This window comes from Temnothorax longispinosus, chromosome 1 (assembly GCF_030848805.1).
Source record: "Temnothorax longispinosus isolate EJ_2023e chromosome 1, Tlon_JGU_v1, whole genome shotgun sequence".
Lineage (NCBI taxonomy): Eukaryota > Metazoa > Arthropoda > Insecta > Hymenoptera > Formicidae > Temnothorax > Temnothorax longispinosus.
Genome location: NC_092358.1, coordinates 27,509,193 through 27,534,489, shown reverse-complemented (window position 1 = coordinate 27,534,489; position 25,297 = coordinate 27,509,193). Strand labels below are relative to the sequence as shown.

Sequence of the window (25,297 nt, the reverse complement as noted above, 5' to 3'; positions counted from 1 at the left end):
TGTGTGCGATTATCATCGACACGACTTGGAGACGATGACTTTTTCTTTCGATACGCCAAAACAAAGTTCTTGTTCGTCGTCGCCATCCAATTTACACCTTCGCGCAGCCAAACTCGGCAAGAAAGGGTTCTCGAGAGGCCATTAGAACGGGCCTGAAAATGTTGTTCTTTGCGCTCGGGGACTCGAGTTATTTCGGTCTCCTATGGTCCTGGGCGAATCAAGGGCGGCTCCGGAATGACCGCGCGATCATGTATATTTTAAGAATATCGACGTGACACACAAATATTTATCCTGCATATCGATAAAAACACGTTGGAATCATTAATATTCGATAATATTGTAATATTGAACTTTCTGATTCCTATATTTTGATATAAACATGCAATAAATTGAAAGAAAAATTAAAATAAGACAGGAAAGTCGTATTTTTGAGTAATTTTATTTAACAAGACAAATGTGTATATTATTCATGACTGATAAGATATAAATCTCGTCGACTAAAAATAAAATGTCGAAAGTTTGACAGAAAATATTTTTACGAAACAAAACATTTAATTGTATGGTAATTATAGATTGTTCATATAGATATAACTGATAAGATATTAGATAAGAATTCTGCTGGCTAAAAATGGTGTTAAAAATTCAATGCAAATAAGAAATGACAACTACATTCCACCGATTCATTATACCAAGTGCTAGATGGGGATAAAAACATGGCCGTCCGGAAAGTGATAATTATTCGAAGCCGACGAGACCTTCTTGTCGAGGAAGAGAACGAAACGATATCGTTGTGAGGGATCTCGTGATCTTAACCAAATACCTGGCGGATGCTATAATTATTGGCCGCTTGGCCAGGAAATTTTGGCCACCCGACTGCCTTCGAAGTCGTCTCGGAACGCGCTTAATCTCTTTGTAAATTGGATCAATTAAGCGAGCCCTGTCAAGAGAGAGGTTCAGTTTAATTGACTGAGTGTGTCAAAAGGCGATAGCATCTTCAACCGCAGACTTATTTAATGAAGTACGGTCGACAGTGGTGTAGACTTGAAAATTTACCAGTATTACAAATTTTTTTCTTCGTAAAATGAATAAAATGTAAGATCATCATCAATCGATCCATTTATAGATGCGAATTAATCTTTTATATTTGTCTGTTTATATCTTTGTTTTTAATTTTTTTATCTCTTAAAACTTCAAAATTGGATAAAAAATATTTTTAAATAACAAAATTAAAATTTATTTTGAAAATATTACACTTTTAAAATTGTCATTCGATATCTGTGATAAAGTTTTTGTCATCATTTAGCAAGTTTTAATACTAAAAAAAAATAATTTCTTGGTATTTTTTCGTTTAATTTCAATTAGTCAAAGTAACTAATTAAGTTCCTATTCTGCTCGCTGGTGGAAGGATATCCGCGAGTTCCGCGCTGTAATATCCGTGAGATATAAGTCCCGTGAGATCAGATCAGACTGGTTTTGCCGCCGCGAGGCGAGGCGACGCGACGCAGCAGCTCGGAGCCGGACAAATGCCGGACAGGTCGAAAGCCGGCGGCGTGACAGAGTCGCACGTTTAATTCGCCCCGTTGCCTCAATGGCACCTGTCGTCTCCGACCGGCGGAGAGTCTCCGCCGCTACAATGTTGCTGCCATTAATCACGATCGTCGGATGCATCGCGCGCCGTCTCGTCGTCGCCCGACGCGGTGGTTTCCCAACGTTGACGAGGCAACCGGGGCCAGCTCGTTCTTGCCGCGCGCGCAACGTCATCCATCATCGCGCCGGCGACCGGCGACAGCCGCACGGTATCAAAAGCCGCCCCGACTGCGTATTCCGATTGCGTATACGAAGAGAAGTCAGTCGGTCCGATCTAAAGTTTCGAGGTCTTCGGACCCTGAAGATAAGACGCGCAAGTCGTCGGCCATTAAGACGGCGGTTCTCAAATCGCGAACCATTTCGGGCTGTTTGCGAGTAGCTTCACTTCAGAGAGACTTATATAATTTTTATAAATTTTTCAGTGTTCCAAATAATTTTTTTCCGTCATGAATACTGCCCTTTAATATCTAACTTAATTCTACGTTATGTATATGAGGATGATATTAAATATAGCTGTACAAATGGAATTTTTCAAGAGGTTGTGGTATAATTCTCGAATATCTCTAGAGCCTGAAAGCTCTCTCAATGAGGCATGTGTGGGCGCCACTGCATTAGGACGCATGCCAACGGAGAGCGACCATTAAGAAAATAGATCAAGTTCTCGGCCAACTCTGAATTGAGTTTCCCCCTGCGGGTTAAACCGTTTCGCGAGGAGTCGAGCGGCGGAAACTCTTTGATCAGATGATGAGTCTCCACTTCTCGTCGACGTTTTTCGCGAAGGTAGTTCACCGTTTCGGATTAGGCCGCACAATTCCCCTTTTTAAAACCGAGTCATTCAACTTTTTCTTATAAACGTATCAAATCTTCGTTACAGCTTCAATAACTTTCTCATTATTACATTAAAATTGCAACCATTGAATATTTTTGTTAATCTATGTTAATTCAATGTAATCATAGTTTTTACATTTTTGACAACAATACTTTGATTCAGTTTTTTGAAAAGCATTATTTTTTATTATTTTTATGTTACTTCTTTATTATTGTGCCTTTTATTATTAACGCAAAGAAAATTCTGAAATTGGTAAAATACATGGTTAAAACGCGCGAACAAAGCTTATTGTTCACTCTCGTAATGAGATCCGCGTGCCATCACGTGTGCTGCTAATGTTGATCACCTGTAGTTTAGACGATGAAAAGGCAAGAATCGCGATTCGATCGATTACAACGGATCATGGAACATCAACGGAACAGATCGGGATACTGCCTGGTACTTCTCCTTACGAGGCCAGGAAATTAGAACCATTTCCAAAGCAATTTCCTGCCCCTCTAGTACGTATGATGCCCCCATTCTCCGCCCTTTCATTCTTGCACGACGAAAGGGCCATCGTGATATTAATCGAGCCGCTCTTAAGGGTGGCGCGCGCGGAAAGAGCAGATGCAACATGCAGCTTTTTTTTCCGATCAATCGATATATAGGTGCAGCTCGTTGAACGTGAAAGCCATATGCTAATTTTCATTGAGCCATTCTTTTATCCTGGTTATTGAGTCTTTCAATATCTTTTTAAATGATAATGTATATTTAATAAATAAATAAATAAAAAATTATTGTGTCACACATGACGTACAGTTTTAAAATTATAATATTCCTATATTGAATTTTAATTCGAAATTTAATAAATAAATTTAATATATCTTTTTATTTGCTTCATTTAAATTTAATATGTTTTATTATTTGTCATATCATTTTTATTTATTTTTTCATATTACACTACTTGATGCTGTACTTTTATTGTTATTATATTTTGCAACAATAAGCATTTAATACATAACAGTTGCCAAGTTATACCGTCTGGTTAGTGGTTTAGAATGGCGGAGCATCGTGGGCGGCCGAATTCTGATCCGCGTATTATAGTAACATCCCTCCCTTAGAAGGGAGCTGGGATCGTATCAGGATTCTTCCTCGGAGAGTCAACCCTTGAAAATTCTAAGGAATATCTCGCACGGGAGGTCTTCTTCTCGTTGAATCTCTAAAGAGTATCCTGTTCCGGAACGGCTCGATATTTCTGAAGCGTTGGAGGAATCTAAAAAAACAAACAGGATTGACTCTCTTCTCATGAATCAACAAACAGAAATCTCTGTAGTATGACTGTACATATTATTTTAACAGAAAGAGAAAGAGAGGGAGGGGGGAATTACAATCTTAAAATATTAAGATTATATATTTCTTATCTTTTTATTTTAATTGATTCACAGAATTGCTCTTTGTACGCTTTTTTCCAATGGCGATATCAAAGAGGCAAGAATGTTCTCGATTCAACTTTATTAGAATTAAAGTTTAGAATTACTACGCGATTAGAATTTAGAAATACCACGAGTGTTTAGAAATCGTTGCTCGGTTCGACTGCTAACATCCGAGAATGTGTTTTCGTACGAGAATAGTTTTCGATACTGGCTTCTATGTCCCGCAGAAACGTTTACGACGAGAACCATAACTGATGAATCATGTTCGAGCTCATTCTAAGGAGAATTGAGAGAAATGTCCTTGCTTTAACTGCGTCCACTCTCAGATCGTTATTGTAAGGTCATTTTCATACAAACTTAGCTTATAATCTTATTGTTAAACAGAATTTGATATTTTGTGATAGTCACATATTGTATACGTATATTGTGTAGCATCCAAAAGTTAAAAATTTGAAGAAAAAAATTAGTTTTTATCAAACAGTATTACTAATAAATTACAAAATTGTATATTAACGATGTCTAACGAGTAATATGTTTCATTTGTTATTAAGCAGAAAGGCAATTTTGTTGTAATAACAAGAAATTGACCACTGCATTAAATGCGAGGTTAGCAAAGAGATGTTTAGATATCTCGACTGCAATTATGGATTCAATTACTATTATTATGTTTATAGAATAATTGCACAATGATTCAATGACATGAGAATTTTCCGTTGCGGTTAATTGTAATCTTTGAAAAATTCCCAGACGAATAGATTGTTACCGGCGATGTAGGAAAATTATGAAATGTTAATGTGCTTTAAATGAATGACAAAAGTATTTGTTAATAAAACATGCAAACATGCATGAATTTTTGTAGAAAAATTTTGAGAGAGATATTTTCTGACGAGAAGTCGTTGGCGGTGTTGCAGGCAGTCGGAAATCGTGGGTGGAAAAAGTGATCGGCGCGCAATTTTCTAGCGAAGATCGGTGTACGTTATTGCATCGCGAGTGGGCCGCGAAGGATTGATATGCAAATGCATCTTTTACGCTTCGTAGGTCTCGTTGGTTACGCTGGCAAGTCGATAGACTGAGGAAAGGAAAAATCTATTTCTTTGAAATATTCTTTGAATTTATTTATTTAATCAGGGAAACGATTGATCTCTTTTATTGCTTTTGTTTACTTCACGATTTGGACTTTAGCTAAATCTTAAAGTTGAGAGAATCAAATTACATAAATTGGCAAGTGCAAATTTGTAATATTCATATACCAGGAAATAATTATTTCTTCTCAGCCAAAATTAAAAGTATTTTTAAAATGGTGGTAAAAGCAGTTTCTTCTCAATTGCGAAGTATGTATTTTAGATATCAAAATGAAATAGCAATTGGAAGTTATACATTCTTCAACTGTTTTTTTTACAAAAACTATATCGAAGAGCTGATTCTTTTACCGTTTTTGCTCAAATCAATTACATCTCGTTTTATTTAATATACATGAGCACATACGTGTAAAACTAGTTGTACTGTGACATTGAGTTTTTATTGGTTCAGTCGTAATTACGTTCATTTATACTTAAACGAGTTCTCGCAGGTTCGTCCGATTTATCGTTCTTCTTAGAAGAGCTCTCTCTCTCTCTCTCTCTCTCTCTCTCTCTCTCTTCCTCCCCTTCCCCCTCCCCCTCTCTCTTTTCACGGTCGGCAAGGGGTTTAATTTCAAGTGCAACGTTGTGATGGACGCGGTCTCTCATTATATAAATTTCGCGATGCAAATGAGAGTTGCGTGCGATGAGCATCGGTTTTTGTCGCTGGCTCATCGATCGTTAAGTGCCACGATTTACGAGCGGCGGTACTCTCGTTAATTTCTCCCGACCTGTTTGCAGCACCGACCGACAGGATTGTAGAATCACGTACGTATCGGCCCTACTTCCCTGCCCGTCCCCTACTCATATTTCTCGTATGAATCACGCGTACGGACGTAAAGCAGGATTAATTTTCGTTGCGTGCGAAGGCGCGTGTCTTCCTCGACGACAGCATTATTTGAGATCAAGATTATTGCGTTGGATTATTATGAACTTATTCCAATCGGCGTCAACTTTCCGATTATTAAATAAAAATGTATATATGATTATAGTTTCGCACAAAATTAATTTAAATTAAATCAAATCGAAGTTAATTCAGTCTAAGATAAAATCTTATTAGTTTAATACAAAAATGAAAATAAGATTCAATTAAATTATATTAAATTAAAGACTATATTATATTAAATTGCTCAAGTTACTTTCGTATAATCGTTAAATTAAACTCTGATGATTTGAATTCGGTTTAATTATTAAATCCTGACGGGATCTAGCCTTCGTTCATAGGGGATTCGAAGCAATTCAAGCTCGATCGTGAAACAAATCCCGGCGTGGCATCCCGCCCTACCGCTCCCTTTGTCTCAGGGAATTCAATGGCTTCGCCATCCCGAGCAGCTGATAGCGAAGCCAACGACGTCGCTTTCCCACAGTTGCTACGGCGGTTCCCATTCTCGCCTTCTTCTCTCGTTCGTTCCGTGCGACGAGCAAATGTTCGATCGCTCGGAAAATAACGGATATACACTTCAACGTCGCTTGCTGTCATTCCCGAACGAAACTTTCGAGCAGAACGCGAGCGGAAAACCGCAGGGCTGCGCGCCTGCCCGTGAGCTGTGTGAGGATCGCGTAAAATCAATTCCAATACATTTCCGCGTCGAGGGAGAAGAATATAAAAACGAAACTCTGTGTCCTGAAGATTAAAATTCGCAAATTGCGTTAAATATTTACCGCCTTGAGATATTAATTTCTTGCAGCGCGATTGGTTTCATTGCCACGTGACACGTTTGGTTGTGCGTTCCACATTTACTCGTGGATGAAATTCGAACCAACTCTTTTGTTAGTTCTGATTAGAATATAAATTTCTCCGAAATCACGCGATTAAAATAAATCTTTCTGTCAATTTATAAATAACATATTTGCAGTGTAATAATGTGAATGTATCGGAAGGAACAAAGGAGTGTTTGAAGAGGAAATGAATTCTCGCTTATCTCATCGTATATAGCGTCGCGTTTCTCAAGGGTCCCAATACACGAATGAGCGTCCTTAAGAATGAAACAGGATTGAATAATTCAGCAAACACTGAACTCAGGGGGGGACTGGGAAGCGAGGAGTGAGGATTTCTACATCGGGAAGGTGTGCGTGAGCCTCAGACGCATTCATCTTCGAGAGCTTATGCCGGTGCAACGCGCGCAGCCTCCGGCCGTGTCGGCCCGGCCGGCCCCCGAAAGAGCATCAGACTTTAATGCCTCGGACTCGCACTATGGGGAGCCTAAATCACCCCCCTCAGAACGTCAGGACCCTCGCGCAGCAATCGATAGAAACCTGCTTGCTCGTGGAGGGACGAGGGGATGACGTGACACGCGTTTCGAGGGTTGTATATAAAGTATATAAACGCCGTGAATATAGTATTGCTTCGTGGATGATGGTGGTTTCACATTCCTTTGCGGCGCGTCCGAAATTTCTGTTATTTATTTTCCATACAACTGCGCGACCTGCTTTGAGCGGTCGAGCGTAAGGCCAAATCAAAGCAGAACACGAAGTATAGGCATGCACTTTTTGCAATTGCCGCAGCTGATCTCTCCACTCGAGTTTCGTCTATAAATTGGAACACGAAATTCCGCTAAGAGAAAATCAGTTCTACATTCCAGACGTATTCTTATTTCCGATTTTTACTTCTTCTGGTTTGTCTTGGAGAGTCTCCAAAGTGTGTATTTAGAAGTTCAAGCACAATAAGATGGAAATGCATTTCACTAATATACGATTGACATTTTAGAAAACTTTTCAAGTAATTTTTAGTAACTTTGCACTTTTAGTTTCCGAATTCTTTATTTACGTACACAAATACAAAATTAACCCAAAGATCTTTAAAGTCTGAATATTGATCTATATCGTCTCGGAATATGTTCTTTCGCGACGTGTTTTGAGACCGGAAGCTCTCGTAACTGTGCGATGCCGCGGCAGCGCGACGCAGTTTTCGAAATTGGGTTGCGCATAGTTGATCCTTCTAAGGGGCTTGCACAATGTAATGGGTTTCATGGAAATGCGTGTGGAACCTGCATTTCGCAAGTGGGCCACGCACGCGTCTCTATGCTCGAGCGCTCATGGCCACGTGGAGAGTCACTCCCATTATGGTGGTCGTCGTCGATCGGGGTCGTAATCGCACGCGTAATTGCGTCTCCTCCGTGTACGTGCACGGTTACTCCTCGTTGATGCGTGAAGGCTCCCCGGCTTCGCGACCGCGATCCCCCGCGGGATCGATCGGCCACGATTTACTTCTTACGCGGTGACGCGTGTCGACCATTTCTATTTCTGTCCGAAGCTACCGGCTGGAATGGGCAGCGTCGTGTATCCGAAGATGTGACATAGCTCCAGCTGCAAAAGCCATACAGATACGTCTTGTATCTTTCTGGCACAAGCAAAAGAGAGAATTGAGTAGCCGGTATCGTACGTTTTGAATGCGCGACCCTACTCTTGCGTATTTTACCCGCGTCGTCGTACTCCTGCGCGTGGCACGCGCGTGCATTATTATGCTTCATCTGCATCGCGAGGCAGAAGGATTGAATGGCGTGCGAGCGGCAGATGTTCGATTCTTTTCTCATTTTTTGATTTGCCCACCGTATTATGTGCCCGTGTTTATTGTTATTATATGAATGTTAATACGGTGAAATCTCAATTGTCCGAAAGTTGGGTGACGTGACGTTAGGATACATCGGGAATTGTGATACGAAAGCCGTTATTATATTAATGTGGTTTCAAATAAATTTCCACAATGAATGTAATCGGAACTACATTCGATTTTTTGCACGTCCCAAATTATTTTTATTACATATTTCATCTGATCAATTATTTATTAAATTAATTATTTTATTAATTATTTCATAAAAATTTGTGAACATTGATACAATATGATGTTACGTTTTCACACCGTATGATAAATTATAATATCCGCCTTATGTGTGTGTGTGTGAAGGTCTAATAATTTCAGAATATTAAAAATATCTTAATACCAAAATTAAATATCTCTTTAACATTACACGCACACGCTGCATTACCATCCCTCGAAATAACCGCTCGAACCGGTTAAAAGATATGCATTTTATTTTACTGTTAACTTCCTCAAACGCTAATGCGTTCTAAGTGCAGCTCGCGCTCACGCGAGTTCGTTGCGCTTCCGCTCGACCATCTCCTGGTAACAGCGGATCCTAAAGACGAGAAGTCGTTACGAGAGAACGATCTCGTCCCGCCGGAGTCGCAACGTCCTGACACGTAGGAAGAAAAGCTTCCTCTCGAAATTCCTGTTTAGCGCGTACAAAGTTTCGCGGCGGGGAAAGTCAACGCGTCGCGTCGCATAATAGAGTCCGCAGACTCCCAGGCTCTCCACGGTGGAGAGACGCTGGTCCGGTTCCTCGTGAGAAGGAAGGAAGGTGGAACCGGCGCGCACATGCAGGGCGAGAAAGGGAAGGGAAAAAGGGCTCCCCTGGCCCTGTTCTCTCTTCGCGCGACAATAAACGCGTGCGCATATGCTGACGTGCACGGGAATCAAGAAGCATTCGCGAAACGAACATCTGTCGCGGGTGGAGCAGGGTGTGCACTTCCGATTTCTCCTACCCCTCGGCTCCTCGCGATATGGGAGAAAATTGCTCGCTGCTTCTTAATACCGCGTGATACCGCCGCACAATGCATCGAAATTACGCGTGCACACGCCATGCATGCATTTATTGTTAGTTTTCCTTATATTATTTCTCGGAAGCCAGAGTGAACTTTACTTGCCGCCGCTCAAACGCCTCGGGCATTAAACCGCGCTAAACCATTTCTCTCTATTCATAGATTTCCTGTCCAATTTGAGGAGCGTTGTTCTCTCCCCACGATAATATCCGAACACCAATAGTTTTGGTGTAACGATAAGAAATATTTTAATAACAGAGAATCGCTCGCGTGATTCATTCCATATTCACGGCTGATATAAATACATGTGCGAGAGTTTGAAAGTTCGGCACGAGCTACCGCGAGACTGGTTTTTCATGGTCCGCGATTCTGGACAATACGTAAGTATTCGCATGCGAGTGTATTACGTGCGTGATACATCGTGGACGTTAAGCTCGTGCCATCCTCACATAATGTCCTTCCCTGAATACAGCGTGTTTCATTCACTTGTCTCGTTTCGTGTGGCCAATACACCGCTATTTCGACGTTAATATACGATTATTTATGCTACTCGAAATATTATATAATAATCTTTAAAAATTACCTTTCTTACGTATATACATTATATACAGCGTGCCCGCAATCACCGTATGCCATTTTAACACCGTATATTCTGGAGATTAATTACAATCATAAATTCTAATAAGGTTTTTCATGCTACAGGCTATCAATTTGGCTGGTAATATCATAGAATTTGTGCGTTTATATTTTCAAATCCATAACTTCATTAGAACAGTAGAAATGACTGAATATAATTGATTTTAAATTAATCATTTTTTAAATAGAATATAAAATGAATGTTTTTTTTAATATATAAAAGATGTTAAATTTATTAATTTATTTATTAATCTATTTACTTATCTATTTATTATTTCTTATATATAATTTTGTAAATAGTGATAATAATCAATCAGCACGTATTGTTAATATATTTTTATTTTTATTATAATAAACTATATATTATTTAATATATTTACTAACTAAAGCCTCCGTCTACATCTTTTCGCGGAAGGGATCGAATGCGTGATGTCGCAAACGGAAATAAAAAAAGTGCGGTGTATCTAATATGATATGACAATAATAGAAAGGAAGTAAATCCTCCATTATCTTTTGCTCACGTATTTCTCGGTACATTCTCTTGCATACGCTGATTATGTCTGAAGCACGCGATAGGTTTTGCGTAAAGTGACTCCACGGTGAAACCTTAATAACCACGAAACCCTCAACAAACCGAAACCATGACCCGTAACCGGATAGATATTATAATAAATGATAGCCTTAACTAGGTTCGAACCACGAAAGGTCTTCCTTTCCACGCTCAGATTGCGGAACAGAGAGAGATGTCGGAACGTATTTATATATACATCGAGAAACACTGCAAATACTTATGCACACATATAAGGGAGCACCACAATTTCAATTATCATCGCACTGAATCTAACATTTCCGAGGAGCACGTAGTCGTCAATTGTATAGTTATAGTGAATGGACTGAAGTAAAATTAATGTTCTTTCTACGCGTCTTTATTGGAAGTTCTATCGCAAATACTATTTCGAGCAAAGAACTAAATTATTAAAAAACACGTTTAACAGTCTTTGATTCTCGACGGGTTTTGTAAGGGATGTTTCGTTATCACGTGATAATACAATGCAATGAAAACTTTTAAGAAAGTTACAAAAAATAATTTACAAGAATTTTCTATTGCTGAAGAAATAGGAATTGTCTCAAATTTTTATTAAAAACACAGGATGAGGAATGAAAGAAAAATATTAGCTATATTTTCAGCAGCCCAATGATACAATCCGAAATCCGCACCGAAAACGATAGAGACGAGACGAGAAAGAAAGAATATTATGTCGCACTACACGCGGAAATTACGAGTCACGGCTAGGCATAAATTAAGGTTTATTAAGGTGCCGGAATGTAGCCTTTACCTGGTATTATTGCAGACGACGACGCCGCTATAATGATAGTAAACACGGCCTTCTAAATGCTATAGTCGACGGAAACAGAATTCATTCCGACCAGACCGTCGAGAGAACGAAGGAAAGGGGAGCGAAGAAGCGACGCGGGGATCACAAAAGTGTCTGGTATTTACGGCAGAGGGGGAGGAGGGGGAGTCCTATTATTGAAAATTCCCGTTGTCATTGTTCCCTCGCGAATTTGAAATTTACTAATAATAGTGGCGGGTCGTAGACAATCCGGGACTTTAATGAACTCGCGGTTGGAACTTGGGACGGGTCTGAAAGGGACCGCTCCTCTTACTCACGCGAGGCGTCTATTTGGGGCCCATGCGGATGACAAACTCGGCTTAGAACATCCGTTCGAAAATTCAAGGGAATTTTGCATGATACACGGCGTATGTATACACGGTGGCGCGTCTCGCACGCGATCTGAAGGGGGAAGCTTGGCGTCTACCGCAAGAAGGTACACCAGATGTTGCCGCGTCGAAGAAGGATCGCATTGTAATTTGCGATCCATTCTGCAAAACGTAAACAGCTTCTCGTAACAGCCTGACATCCTTCGAAAATCCGTTTCGGCGAAACGCGCCGCACCCAAGGTTCGCGAGGTGACTCGAGTCATTCCGGAGTCCGGACGTCGCCAGCGAGGAATCTCGGCGCCGGAAATGTCTCTGCGAGCAAAATAAAGTTGACAATGTTTCTCATCTATCAGCGCACTGACGTCTTTGTCGATTGTCTTTATTGTTGAATGGATAACAAATATTCGCCGGCGAATAATTATTTCGCGAGATTTAATTTTGGAGGACACTTCGGTATTACGTAACTCTAGAGCGCCAGACTCGTAATCTGAGAAACCAGGTTCGAGTCCACTTGAGCGCGTAAACATGGAATTTATTTTCCGAAAGCTGCGCCCTCCGTGCGAGAAAGGCTTTCGTGCGGAGCAAACTGGTCTCCGTCTTTCGGGAAGAGACGTTAAGCCGTTGGTTCAAAGGGTTAAGTGAGAGGAGAAGGGTAGTGATGAATGAGAATTGTAACCCTACGGGGATCGATTAAAAACTTCCATTTTTACCTCATTATAGAAAAGATAAAATGATAATAAACGGAAGCACTTATATACGCAAAAAAGTTGATTTACCGTTAATAGTCAACATGCGAAAAGCTATGGAGAGTCGATTCAAAGTAAGGAAAATACATCCTCTATTTGTCTTTTCGCTTTGGATATATTTTCGATTATCGCTTAATGTAAGACATATTCTTGTAAGGTCATTTCCAATCGACTCTCCGTAGCGCGTCGCACGATAACTATTACCGGTAAATCAATTTTTCTCACGTCTGGTATAATTTCTAAAATTGCCGCAAGAAAGGGAAATGACCTTTTTTTTACTACTTTGCGTATATAAGTGCTTCCGTTTATCATTTTATCTTTTCTATAATGGAGTAAAAATGGAAGTTTTTAATCGATCCCCGTAAGGTTACAATTCTCATCCATGACTACCCTTCTCCTCTCACTTAATCCTTTGGACCAACTTAAAGTCTCTTCCCGAAAGACGGAGCCCAGTTTGCTCCGCACAAGAGCCTTTCTCGCACGGAGGGCGCAGCTTTCGGAAAATAAATTCCATGCTCAAGTGGACTCGAACCTGGTTTCTCAGATTACGAGTCTGGCGCTCTACCACTAGACCACACTGCCGCCCGACAACGTCGACGGCGCTCCGCCGTTAAAGCAACCGCCACTATTCTTAGGCTTGAGCTCTCTCAGTTTCCGTAGTTGAAAAGACATCCGGTGTACCGGGACGAAACGCGCGCCGGACTATTTCGCGTCGGCGATCGCGATCTCCGCTCCGAATTTCAAGGCTCCACTTTTGTGCCGCCTAGTCGTTATAGGGTTCTAAATGCCAGGAGTCCCCGCGCGTTGGTTGCACGCAGCAATGCCAGGCATTCGCGGATTATAAGGAGCTTCCGGCCGACTCTCCTTCGCTTCGCTCATTCCGCCGGTCATTGTTGCACTGCCACACCGAGTGTGACGACCTGACAACCTCGATCCGGCTTCTTAGCATGCGCCTCGATTACGTTGTCGGACGTGAAGCTGCACACCGAAGGAGGACACGTCACGCGTCAGCCCGTTCGAGTCTCTCCTTTTTTCTCTCTTTCTCGACTGTTGATGAGATGACTAATCGCGAGCGAGCGGACGATCGGCGCCTCTTTGGTGCATCGTGACGAGTTTGTCAGGAAATTAACTCACGCAATCCTGCGCGATTATAACGTGACAAATGAACGCGAAAGAAATGACGTGGATATTTGATTCTTAATTTTAAATAGCGCTTTTTTTCATGTAATCTGTTACAAACGCCTACATGATTTCAATACGATTATTTGATTTATCGTTAATTAATTAATCTTTTTCCGACGCTTTTATTTTGAGACTTAAACTATAAATCGGAATCTCGTACAATTAATGCCACTAACGCATCTTTCTATCGCTCCCTCATTAACCGCGTGCATGGTAAGAAAGCGTTTCTTGAATCTATCTCGCGTTCATAATTCGAATTACCCGCAAATCACGGAGACGTCCGGAAGATTACTCCGAGCGTGAAGCGAGTCTTAATACTATCTTTATCGTTAAATACAGTTTCATATCTTCCTGATTGCAGGAAACCTCGCAGTCTGTTCCCCTGTGTGATCCAAGCTTACATATAAAATTCTTTTCCGCTTTCCCGTCTAATACATGAAGAAATTTGTATAAATAAAAGAAGGACTTATATCTGCACAAGGAGAGCAACAACGAACAAAATATTTCGTTATATTCACATTTATTTATTTTACTGACTTTTTTACGGAACACGTCGTTATGTGTGAAAAGGAATATTCATTACGCAAAAGATTACGAAACTCTCGCGATCGATACAGACCGAACGGATCGTTTCCGCCGCGCTTCGCGCCATTCGCTTTCGCGTAGATCGATCTATGCAGATCCGCTAAACGAGGAAGAACGGCGAGTCGTTGCAGAAGCCGGCCTCTGTCAAGACAATGACGCGTCTCGCTTTCGACATGCACCCTCCGCGCATTCCGGCGGACTATTCTTCGGCCAACCTTAGAAAAGGAAACCAGTTCACACGCCTCGGGCGAGACAGTTGTGAGCGCAAGTGCCAATTCGCATATCCAGCACACGCGCTGAGAAACCGACAGTTACCGGGTGCGTCTTACCGCGAAAGAGTATTCGCGTTGACATTTTGTGGCGCGATCCACAAATTGATTCGCGAAGCGAAAATATTGGACCAATATTTTTAAGTTGCACGTCAACAATGAGAAATGTTAAAAAGAAATATTCCGTGTGAAAAATGAAGTGTGATAAATGCGTTGACTGCTTTCAATTGCGTTCATTATCCTTATATCTAATTAGAAGACTTAGGATAATTGTTTAAGCTTTCTGCATATTTTTTTCTACATGCCTTTTCCTCAGTCTTTTATATATATATTTTTTTTAACGAGTTTAAAAAAGTATCGATTGTTTACAATTCAATGATAGACTCAATGACATGTCTGACACGTATATTCCATACTCTTTTCTTCTTTTTCCTTTTTTTCTTGACGAAGAATACTTCTTGTCGCACAAGAGTGTCGTCCGTTTCGAATGTATTCTTTTCTAGCTTTCTCGTAGGTAGACATTACGTGTTCCATTGGAACGCTATTCGTTCGTGCGTGGACGATGATTCACGTGGAAATCCGACGACAGGTTATTCACTAAGAGTAATAATAGAAAATTTATATTAAGTACTTAGTAAGAGACGGAAGTCCTGTTGCATAATGACCATAAGACTATCTTATAATTAAAGTAAGATCATACGCAATACGCGAATGATTCAGAAAAACCATCATATATTGCATTATCGCGATTTGATTAACCTTTTAATTTTCTTACTTTTAAAATATTAAAATAAATTCAACCAGTGTCTTAAAATAAGAAGTTGAAAATTGTAATTAAATACTTATTACGTAACAGAATAATATACACTTGACAATTTTAATTAAATAAGGAACTCTATTATATTAAACTATATGTAAAGGTGTAAAAATAATTATCTTAGATTCTTTAAATATTACACACAACTAAAATAAGAAAATTCTTCTTTGCTCTCGTTTTTATTTCGCTTCTTTGGAGATAATTATTTAGATAATTATCCACCCACTCCTACAGAGCACCGTGTCGGTTAGGCATTGCATGGCAAAGTGTAAATTGCAGCGTGTCCATCTCGTGTCGCACGTTCGACTTTTTCGCTCCCTTCTCAGCTGGTTGATAAGTTTCTACGTACCTTCTGACGGGCGCGTCCCGCCATATGCGGAAAGGAGGAGATCCGGATGCACATTCTCTTGCAAAGATCGCGTATTCGAGTTGCTTCCTCCTTCCTGGCCGGGAGGGCTTTGCGAATATCCTTTTTCAATGATCCAAATGGCGCATATGGCACGCGCGTTTGTGCCTAGTCTGAATCGTATATATAATTTTGCGAAGCCGCTCCGGCATTACTAATTATATCATAATGAAATTTAATGAGCGCTCTCGCGAAATTAAATGATATATACATATATCGGACCGCGTTTAAGAGCAAGAGATGGGGTTACGCACGTTAATGTATTCTCGCAATTTATCATAATTTATCATAAGATCGTTTAAAAGTGATGTACGTTCAAAATCAGCATTGCAGAAATATCTCACGCAATCTGAATTACAAAGTACATAAACGAAATTCTAAATTTTTTCATTATTTATTCCATTATTCCTGTAATTAGCTTCACGAGATTTATCCGCACCGCGATAAACTCGAGGATGCCAACTTCCTTTCCGGTTTGTTTTTTTCCCGTTTTTTATTTTCGTGTGTTCTTAAACAACGAAGAGTGCGTCATTCATAACTGATCATCGAAACGCTTCGTTCACGGTCCTATTTTTGAAAACCCACGTCTCAGGGTAACGTTTTGAAACATAGTTTCGGACGGATCTGTTTCGGCGGCGTGTGGCGTCGAACGGCCGCAATAATTCACGACATGAAAGCAGAAAGCGCGCTGGCTTTTCTCAATCTTTTCACTGTTCAACGAACCCTTCATCACGCGCCTGCCGCGTTTTATATTTAGACATATTTCTTATCCCGGCCGCTTGTCTTTCGGTCCGAATTCGTTTTCATTTCGCGTGTACCAGGAACGGAAGTGACCGGCGATAAAGAAAAGGAATTAACGGTCATCCATATATTATTCTTTATCAATATGCCGCTCAAAAAATAAAGACTAATAAATTAAAAAATAAAGACTAATAAATACTAATAAATTCATTGCCATATGCCATACATATCATAATTCCTTTCGTGAACTTAGACTCAACTTTTTTTTGTTCTTATTAAGAAATGTAGTCATTATACTTCAAAAGTATAATGACTACATTATAGTCATATTTTATTTTTAAGAGAAAAAGACAAGTGAAATATTTTAGAACATTATTGTGCTTTATTTATTTAAACTAATTTTAATGCACAGTCCTAATGGTTTCCAGCTTATATTCCATATAATATACATCAAATCGCATTTTTTAATCTTGAACACCCACGATCGGATTGTTCTCGCAGAACGAGCTAAGGTGGATCTAATCCTATTGTCAGAGCGACGTTTACGAGCGCGCTTTATTGTCAGTGTCATTAAAACGTAATGAGGAATTTGTGACGGATCACAAGAAGAAATCCATGCGTTAGCGTGCACCTCTTGAGTACATTTAAAATTACGATTCACATAAATATACTTAATTAATCCCGCCTACGAGCTGAATGACTTTGTATCACCAAGTTCAGGCTTATTACGTCTGTAAAATTCCATGCAGGGTGGTCTGCTAAAAATAGAACACGCAAATTATATCAGTTATGCGATTACATGATTTTTGTAATATTCATATTTTTGTAATTGTTACAATCTAGTATAAGATTTATGATGATCTCGTTCGGTTTACTTGAGATTGTTGCGTATTTTTGCCCGAGTATACATACATGTGTTGTATATAATAACATCAGAAAGTAAACCAAAACTAATTCGCAATGGCCTAGTTCATATAAGGTTCTCATTATACATGTTGGTGGAAGTTCTTTGGCACACGAAACGACGGTTGCTATGGCTTCTTTCTAATTTAGCAATTAACCGTCACCGACGTCGTAGGAAATCGTGCATGGTAATTTGTGGAAACGATCGACCCCGACCGTCATTGTTTCTTCCGCGATTATATATGCATAGAAATCGCGTATGCGTTCACACGCTTGGGATTTTCGTGATAGAAAATTAATTTGTCGGAAAATGGCACGGGCGGAGTCACGACTGATGTTCACAATAGTCTCTCGTCGGAAATTCCGCGATCTAGAGCAAATTCCGATTTCTGATCGACTGAACGAGGGAGAGTCGTCGTCTCGTCGGTCAGGAATTTTGTCGCGACAGGGATTAATGCGATACGATAGTCTCAGGACAACAGGATATCCGGTGATAATATCGATACATATTTTCAGCCACCGGAGGCTTGCTAACGAGATCGCACGCCGGCGCGATGCTAACGAGGAAAGGAAAGTGAGCGCGTTCCGTTCAGATTTATTTCAACGGGGAAGCGCCGCAACCTGTCTGGCTGCGATGTCGTCCGGCAGGATTTCCAGGCTTGCGTCATCTCCTGCCGCGCGTGCAGCAGCCGTCTCCGTGTCCTTATCAGAACAGTCGCACCTGTATCATTGAGAATGCGCGAACGCGTATTAAGCAGCGAGATATGGATGAAAATTAATTTGCGTAATAAATTTAACGCGGTTGGTTCAATTGCGTACAAACTATCTCAGGATTAGATTAATGCATTAATATATTAACGCATCTATTTAGAATGAACGGAAAACATGCTTTCGATCTTCGAACAGCAGGACAAGCGCCACGTTTGAGTGCTTTGAGATAAGAATTTTTATTTTTGCTACAAATTAATGCGATTTATCTAATTATACATGTAAATTGCCAGTGCTGAAATAATAACTATTTTGAATCGCGATAATAATTTTATGAATTTTCTTTTTTATAAAAGCAGAGATATCTCGACGTCGAATAATAATTCACTCTTGCAATGACGTAATTACATAAATTATCTTTAAATGGTTTAATATCGTTTTATTTTAAACCACAATGCAGCTCTCAAGAATGATAAAATACATCCTGTCTGTTCGTTTCCACGAGAAATTAATATGCGTTTCGCAACACGTTATATTATAATTGTGAAAAATTATTTTTTTGCAGTAAATCAACGTGCTTAATCTAGAATTGTAATAATAATAATGCTCAGAATTTTTTAATGACAAATAAGCACACGTCGTAATAGCATAGTAATATCTTAAGAAACTAGCACAAAAGTAAAATTCGCAATAATATAATATATATTGCAAAGTAATATCTCAAATAGATTTATATCTAAAAAGCTTACTACACGGATTGAAACAATGATATAAATCTGTATTGACATTTGATACGAATTGATTAATCTAATTGAAAAGACACGTGTAAGAATGTGATACCATCGTGTGGACGAACATTATCGTGCATATATACTTAACTGATCCTTGCCTGACCATTTATTATTTCTTAAGATGATAAGGCGCTTCTAGACAGTTTGTTTAGATTTGACATTAGACGTTCGATTGAAATTCCAATCGCAGGGGCATTTCGATTTTTGACACGTGCACTTGTTCGCCGACGACCGCTACACGCGTTTACGTTTCTACGTGCGTGTAACTTCCTGTGGTTACGCATGCTCGAACTCTGGTATTTATAGTTAGCAGCTTCTGCCGCTTGTGCACGACGACCGGAAACGGGTCGATTATATTTAGAGAAAGACTTTGCCGATCGTAGACTAACACTCTTGCTTCGCGGCCGATTGCCATTGCGAAGTGAATGATACTCCCCCTCGTGAGTGATCCTCATTCATGGCACGTGCCGCTGGTGGACACATTAATATGATGATTACAACGGCTCAGTGCGAAGGTATCCATTTGACAAGAACATGCAGAGACGCACTTTAGCTAATGAGAAAACAATTTGCTTTGATCTAGGCTATAATTTTCTATATAAAATTAATGAGATATGAATACGTGGTATGAAGTATTAAATCGATACTTGAATTACTAGTTAAGAATTAAATACATGCAAGTCTCAACATACAGATAAACACACTTATAAATTTTTTGATAACTGATTTTCCTTTTAACTCTCAATCTTTTTCTGGTTGAAACGTGTTTGCGGTCAAAAATCGTCAAATAATATCAATCGTTAAGAATTAGGTAAACCTAAATCTTGATCTAAAGATAAAAATAGGAATTTTTTAAATAACTAACTTTTCTTCCAACTCTGAACTTTTTTCGGGTTGCACCATAGGTTTGCTTGAATTCGTCAAATAATATCAATCGTTAAAAATCAGTTATCCGCATACAAAACGTAAACGACAGTTAACTAGATTGTCTTTATGCAAATCGTCTTGTCGACTCGCCGCTTTGGCCCATGAAATCACGTCGAACAGTCGTGTGCACCTTCTCATCAGTCGGGCCCTCCCGTAATGAGCGCAGGTATATGGGACGATGATGAGCGGAGCAAATGAAGGAACGAGAAGGAGCGATTGCTAGGGAGAAGGAAGTACGTAGAGAGAGAGAGGGGGGGGGAGGAGAGCAGAGGAAGGAGAATATACCTGCGTGTACGCGCGCGCACGCTCTTTAATTGACTAGGAAGATATGCACCCTATCCATAATGCATCCGGGGCTTCTAAGCGACCCTAATCGCGGCGAAGAATGCCAAGGTGAGGCCTCCAGCTGCTCTCAAGGCCTTCGCGCGTGACTGTTCGTTCGCGCTGGCTTGGGAACTGTATCGCGCTCCCGACGATAGCGACGCGAAGAGCACTTGCAACTTGCAACGCGCGCGATGCATAATGCGTTTTTGCGCGCGCGGGGTTGCTGCACGCCCGATATCGGGAGTCGCATCCGCGAATCGCTCACGCGAGACGATCGCTCGCCCTTTCCTCTTCTTTCTTCCTTTTTTTTCTTCCTCTCATCCATCCTTTCATCCTCGAGCCTCGCGAGCACGCCCAGAGGGTGATGCGATTTCTACTTGGCACGAGAGTCCGGTGGCAAGGGAAATGATCTCGAGCGAAATGACGGGTTATAGTTTTCATATTTTTCTTATTGCTAAACAATACGCGTATTTTTGTGTACGGATGTGCTTCAGATCGCGATAAAAATAGGACGCGAGAAGGATATTGTAAAAGAGTCGCGAACTTTTGGAACAACTTTTTTATCGAGCTCGGGGATTCTTATAGGTCGATGACGATGAGTCGTTCTCGCGGGTCCCTTCCCTTCCCATTTCGTTTCCCAAGCTGATCTTTTAGGTCTTTTAGGTTGACCGACTTCCGGCGAGGTTTCTTCGTCCGGCTGAAAGGCTCGCGGGAAGATTTTTGTGGTAACTCGCTCTCCCCCTCTTTCTTTCCCTTTGACGGCGCCGAGCCGATGCGATGTCCCACACTGTCATCTGAAACTTCAACTTTATTGTCTGACGTCGGAAGTATCTCATCCTCTTCCTTCTGCTTTGTACTGACCAAATATTTCGAAGCAATCGTGAGAAATCGATTTTTTTTTGTCACGTTTCCGTTCTGTCACTTTATTTTGCAATAAGCTTTCCTGTATGTAACATATCGATAATCGTCTCGACAATTGTTTTACGTAACGTTTGAGTAAGCGAATTATTGTATATGAAATCTTGACAAATATATTATTATTTTAAGGACGGACGTAAATAATGCTAAAAATAACGAGATTATAATACAAGTTTATAAAGTCTAACAAGAAAATAGGCGAGAAATTAAGTGTATAGCAAATTTGTACCAATAATTTCTACGTGGGGCTAAAAATGAAATGCATACCGACGTACTTTTATCGGATTTATCTAACGAGGGAAGCTTCGTGCGCGCTAATACATTGCAATTTACCAGAGTTACGGATAAATCGCTCGAGAATGCAACAAAAGTCAGGTACGATTTCCCGATCTCGATACTGCTCGGATAATCGTCGGGCACGATCGGCGCGATCGGTTCGTGGAAGCGCAAACCGCCGTAATACCCGTGCTTTGTCCCGCGGAAGCTCTTAATTCTGGATCCCGTCAGAGGCGATCGGTAATTACAAGGAAGGAGCCGGGAGGAGGTGGAGATGGGGAAAAAAAGTTGTGTAAAGAGGGAATCAGGCATCTGCCAACGGTTGCCTCGTATTAACGATGATGAGCCAACGGGAGGAGCATCGGCAGGAGAACCACATGGGCGCCCTGGATAATTTTTAATCTTCCGTCGGAAGGTTTTCGCATACCGTATTTGATCGCGTCGCGTACCTATTCACCGTGACACATGAAATATGTGATCGTTCTTAATATTCGCTCTTGGATGTATCGTCCTTGATTGCCCGTGAGCAGATGAGTATGCGAGAGTAGAGAAATTTCGTTCATTAACGGTAGTAAATTGCTTCTTAAATTAGTCCTATAACTTGTGCGCCTCCCTTTCTTTCTTCATTACATTTAATCCTATTACTCTTTAACTACGAGAAATATAAATCTTACACCCTTGTAAGATGAATGGAGTGGAATATTTCCGCTCCAATGTACAAAAGTAAAAGCTGTATAATCTTACATTCCACGCGAGTGAAAAGGATTATAAGACATTGATCTTTATTCGAGAATTTAAAACTAAAATTTATTAATAAATTCATGTGTGTAAGAAGAAAAGCAATTATTTAAAAAATTCATTTTTCATTACGGAGATATAATTGTCGACAAAGGGTGACAAATGAGCCCCCTTCGGTGGGCGCCCATGGGCGGCGCGACGGCGGGCACGGTGTTTCTTTGGGCCATATGGCGTATAAAGCCCGGTCGATTCTAGCTGATGAGGACGAAACCCGATGAAGGATGCTGCCAAGATCGGGGGAAGGTCACTTTTTGCAAGCTCACCGACCTCGAAAAACGCGGCGAAACGACGGGCGGGGGACGAAGTGGAACGGCTGCCGGACCACCGGATGTGGATCGTGGTGATTCCTTCGATACACGGGACAGCGGACTTTTATCGCGCACGGCTCAAAAAAATTCTTGACGGCCGGACAGCGTTTTGCGATACAGTTCAGTGAGTCTTCAAATGGGAACATCGTGGACGAGAGAGCGACGTGAGAAAGGAACGTGTTGATCTTCGACTCGAACGAGATTTTGCCTTTTTTCGTTTCTTGATGTTTCAGTAATGTTTAATAGCGAATACATTAATTACGGTTGAAAAATTCGTTCGAACAATGCGATTATATGAAAATTGTTGACATTTAATCGGGCGCGACGAGAAATAATAGATACTTCACCAAAGTGATTCCGTCGTTATTAACTGAAATAGTATATAGTTGTAAAAAAAGACATTATCGGTTTTCATACGGGTTTCCGCATTTAGTTGATAATTAGCAAATTCTACCGGATCCGAATTTTAAATTCCACGTGGCAGAATTTCTTTCGCGCAAGTCGGCTACTCTCGACCATCAGAATGAAACAAAAGATCCATTCTTCCCCGCGCCGCTAGTTTTCACCTCGTAGACCGTCTTCAGAAAGCGTAGAGCCGCGCGCCATGCCTCGCTGCCGTTAATTTCCCGTAATAGTTACTCAATAAACGAGAGCGCACGGATCTCCTGCGGTTCCTTAATTACACACCGGTAGCCGTCCTTAATTAAGCTATGTTTCATTGGTATCATTCATTAAAATCAAGCGTATCTTAACATAAACTGAATAAAGAATGTTCATTAAAAAATGGTGAAAGAAGAGAACGCTTGCAAAGTGTATATATATATATTTTTTTTTAACTATCAAGTATTATGGAATAAAAATTAATGAATAATATTATTATTGCCAAGTTGAAGTTATGCCGATTCGAAAATAATCAAAAATAAGTTGTCTGTTTATTAGTCTGTTCTAAAGATGCTTCTTCCTCGTACGAGCGCGTTTTTTCGTTTGGAGGCAACTCTTTCAGATCGTTGAATTTTAATATCTGTAAATTATGCGTGCACGTTGCTACGGTCGTAAATCTCGATTTTACGGTATTGCATAATTATGAAATGAAGTACTACTGCACGCTCTCTCGCATTTTTTTACGGTAAAGAAATATTTCTCGCCGGCCGGAAGCGAGAGTCGTTTGATTCTTCGCGCATGTCGCTGCGATGATGAAACAAATCGTCATGCATCAAGCGAACTAATATAATGACTTGGCAAAAAGGAGTATATTCGTAGAGGATTATTCAACTTTTTTCAGCGGATCCGTTACTGCCGCTTTTTTCCCCGATTCCTGTAGTGTTGATTAATTCCATTTTATTACTACTTGAAAAATCACGTTTCAGCGGATTGTAAAATTATAATCTTACGAAGAGCGAAAAAGCAAAAAAAATCCATAAGATGGAAAAATTTAAATCGATTCTCCAAGCCGTTAATCTGTAGAAATACTATGCTGGTTGTTGATAATCTGCATATATAACAGCGAATGTGTTTAATTATAAAGTCAGACTGATTTGCTTGATATATTCTATCTTCACACTTTCTTATGTACTCCTTAAATCTTGCGAGACGTCGCGGACGATAAACTCATTAAAATCAAGATATGCTGCAAAAAGTAAAATCCAACCAATGAATAATAAATGAAATTTGTAGCGAGGGAAACCGATGCGCCGCGCGCTCTCCCATCGCGCGGTGAATACGCGGTTCTTCATCTTGTCATCTCTTCCGCTCTCGGAATTCTCGGACGGACGACAGGAAATGAGACTCGGTTGAAGAAAAAGGCCAACCGAGACGAATCGGCGCGCGATCGTACGATCCACCTTCAGAAATCCCGGCGCGCTATCGCGCCTCTCGGTCGGTGCTGATCGCCAAATGAACGTAAGAAGAAAAAATCTCGGGGGCGATTACGAAGAAACGCGCGATTGCGGCGGAACAAGATGCCGGACTTGCTAATAGCTCGCTTCCGCCTCCCAAAGGTCTCGCGCGAGTGGGCGAGAAACGGCGAGTAGGCAGAGGGCAGAAGCTGAAGCGCGCGCTCGCGGCGCGTTGGAGACCTTATCCTCTCTCGACGAGCGTTACACCGCGGCGCGGCGTTTTTTTTTTTTCCACAGTACTACAAAAGCACACCTCCGCGGTACACTCGATCTGATGACTGGATAAGATGATGGACGACTCACTTTCGCGGAAACCCGCGTAAAACGCCGCGACTCCTCTTGAATTCGCAATCGCCCTTATCTACATCGCGCTCTTAGCCGTGCAATTTTCGCATTGTGTCAGCTTCCGCGACGCAAATTATCTTGGATTAAAATGGTAGGAAATGTCACCGCACGGTTTTTAACGGTACTGCGAGAAACAGCCATAACTATATGGACTTGTGTAAAAAAGTATATTCAACCAGCTACGATCGGAGAAGGGGAATCATTAAGAAGATCTCACAACTTTTTCTATCCTTGAATGTATATTTTATGTAAAGAGATAAAAAGATCAAGTGGATATATAATAATTTTATACTGTAACAATTTTTATGGATATTTATAATACTAATTTGCGCGGCAATCGTTTTTTACGTTTTTATGACAAGTTTCGCGACTGTAACTTTTAACGATGTAATAATCTTTCCGCAAAGAGAACGACGCTCTCTTTGCTTCTCTCTCCTTGCCGTAGGACGAAGAG

The 25,297-nt window shown here is 40.6% G+C and overlaps 2 protein-coding genes across 3 annotated transcripts in view; one reads left to right on the top strand and one right to left on the bottom strand.

Annotated features, from left to right (window-relative positions):
• The window catches only part of LOC139822485 (uncharacterized), a 60,203-nt gene that overhangs the window by 5,646 nt on the left and 29,260 nt on the right, over positions 1-25,297 (top strand). The gene's annotated exons all lie outside the window — the stretch shown is intronic.
• Agt (O-6-alkylguanine-DNA alkyltransferase) overlaps positions 3,550-25,297 on the bottom strand; it is a 52,107-nt gene continuing 30,359 nt past the window's right edge. Inside the window, exon 2 of the mRNA XM_071794259.1 lies at positions 3,550-3,668. Coding sequence (XP_071650360.1) covers positions 3,615-3,668 — 54 coding nt within the window. The 3' untranslated portion in view covers positions 3,550-3,614. The remainder of the gene's footprint in view (positions 3,669-25,297) is intronic.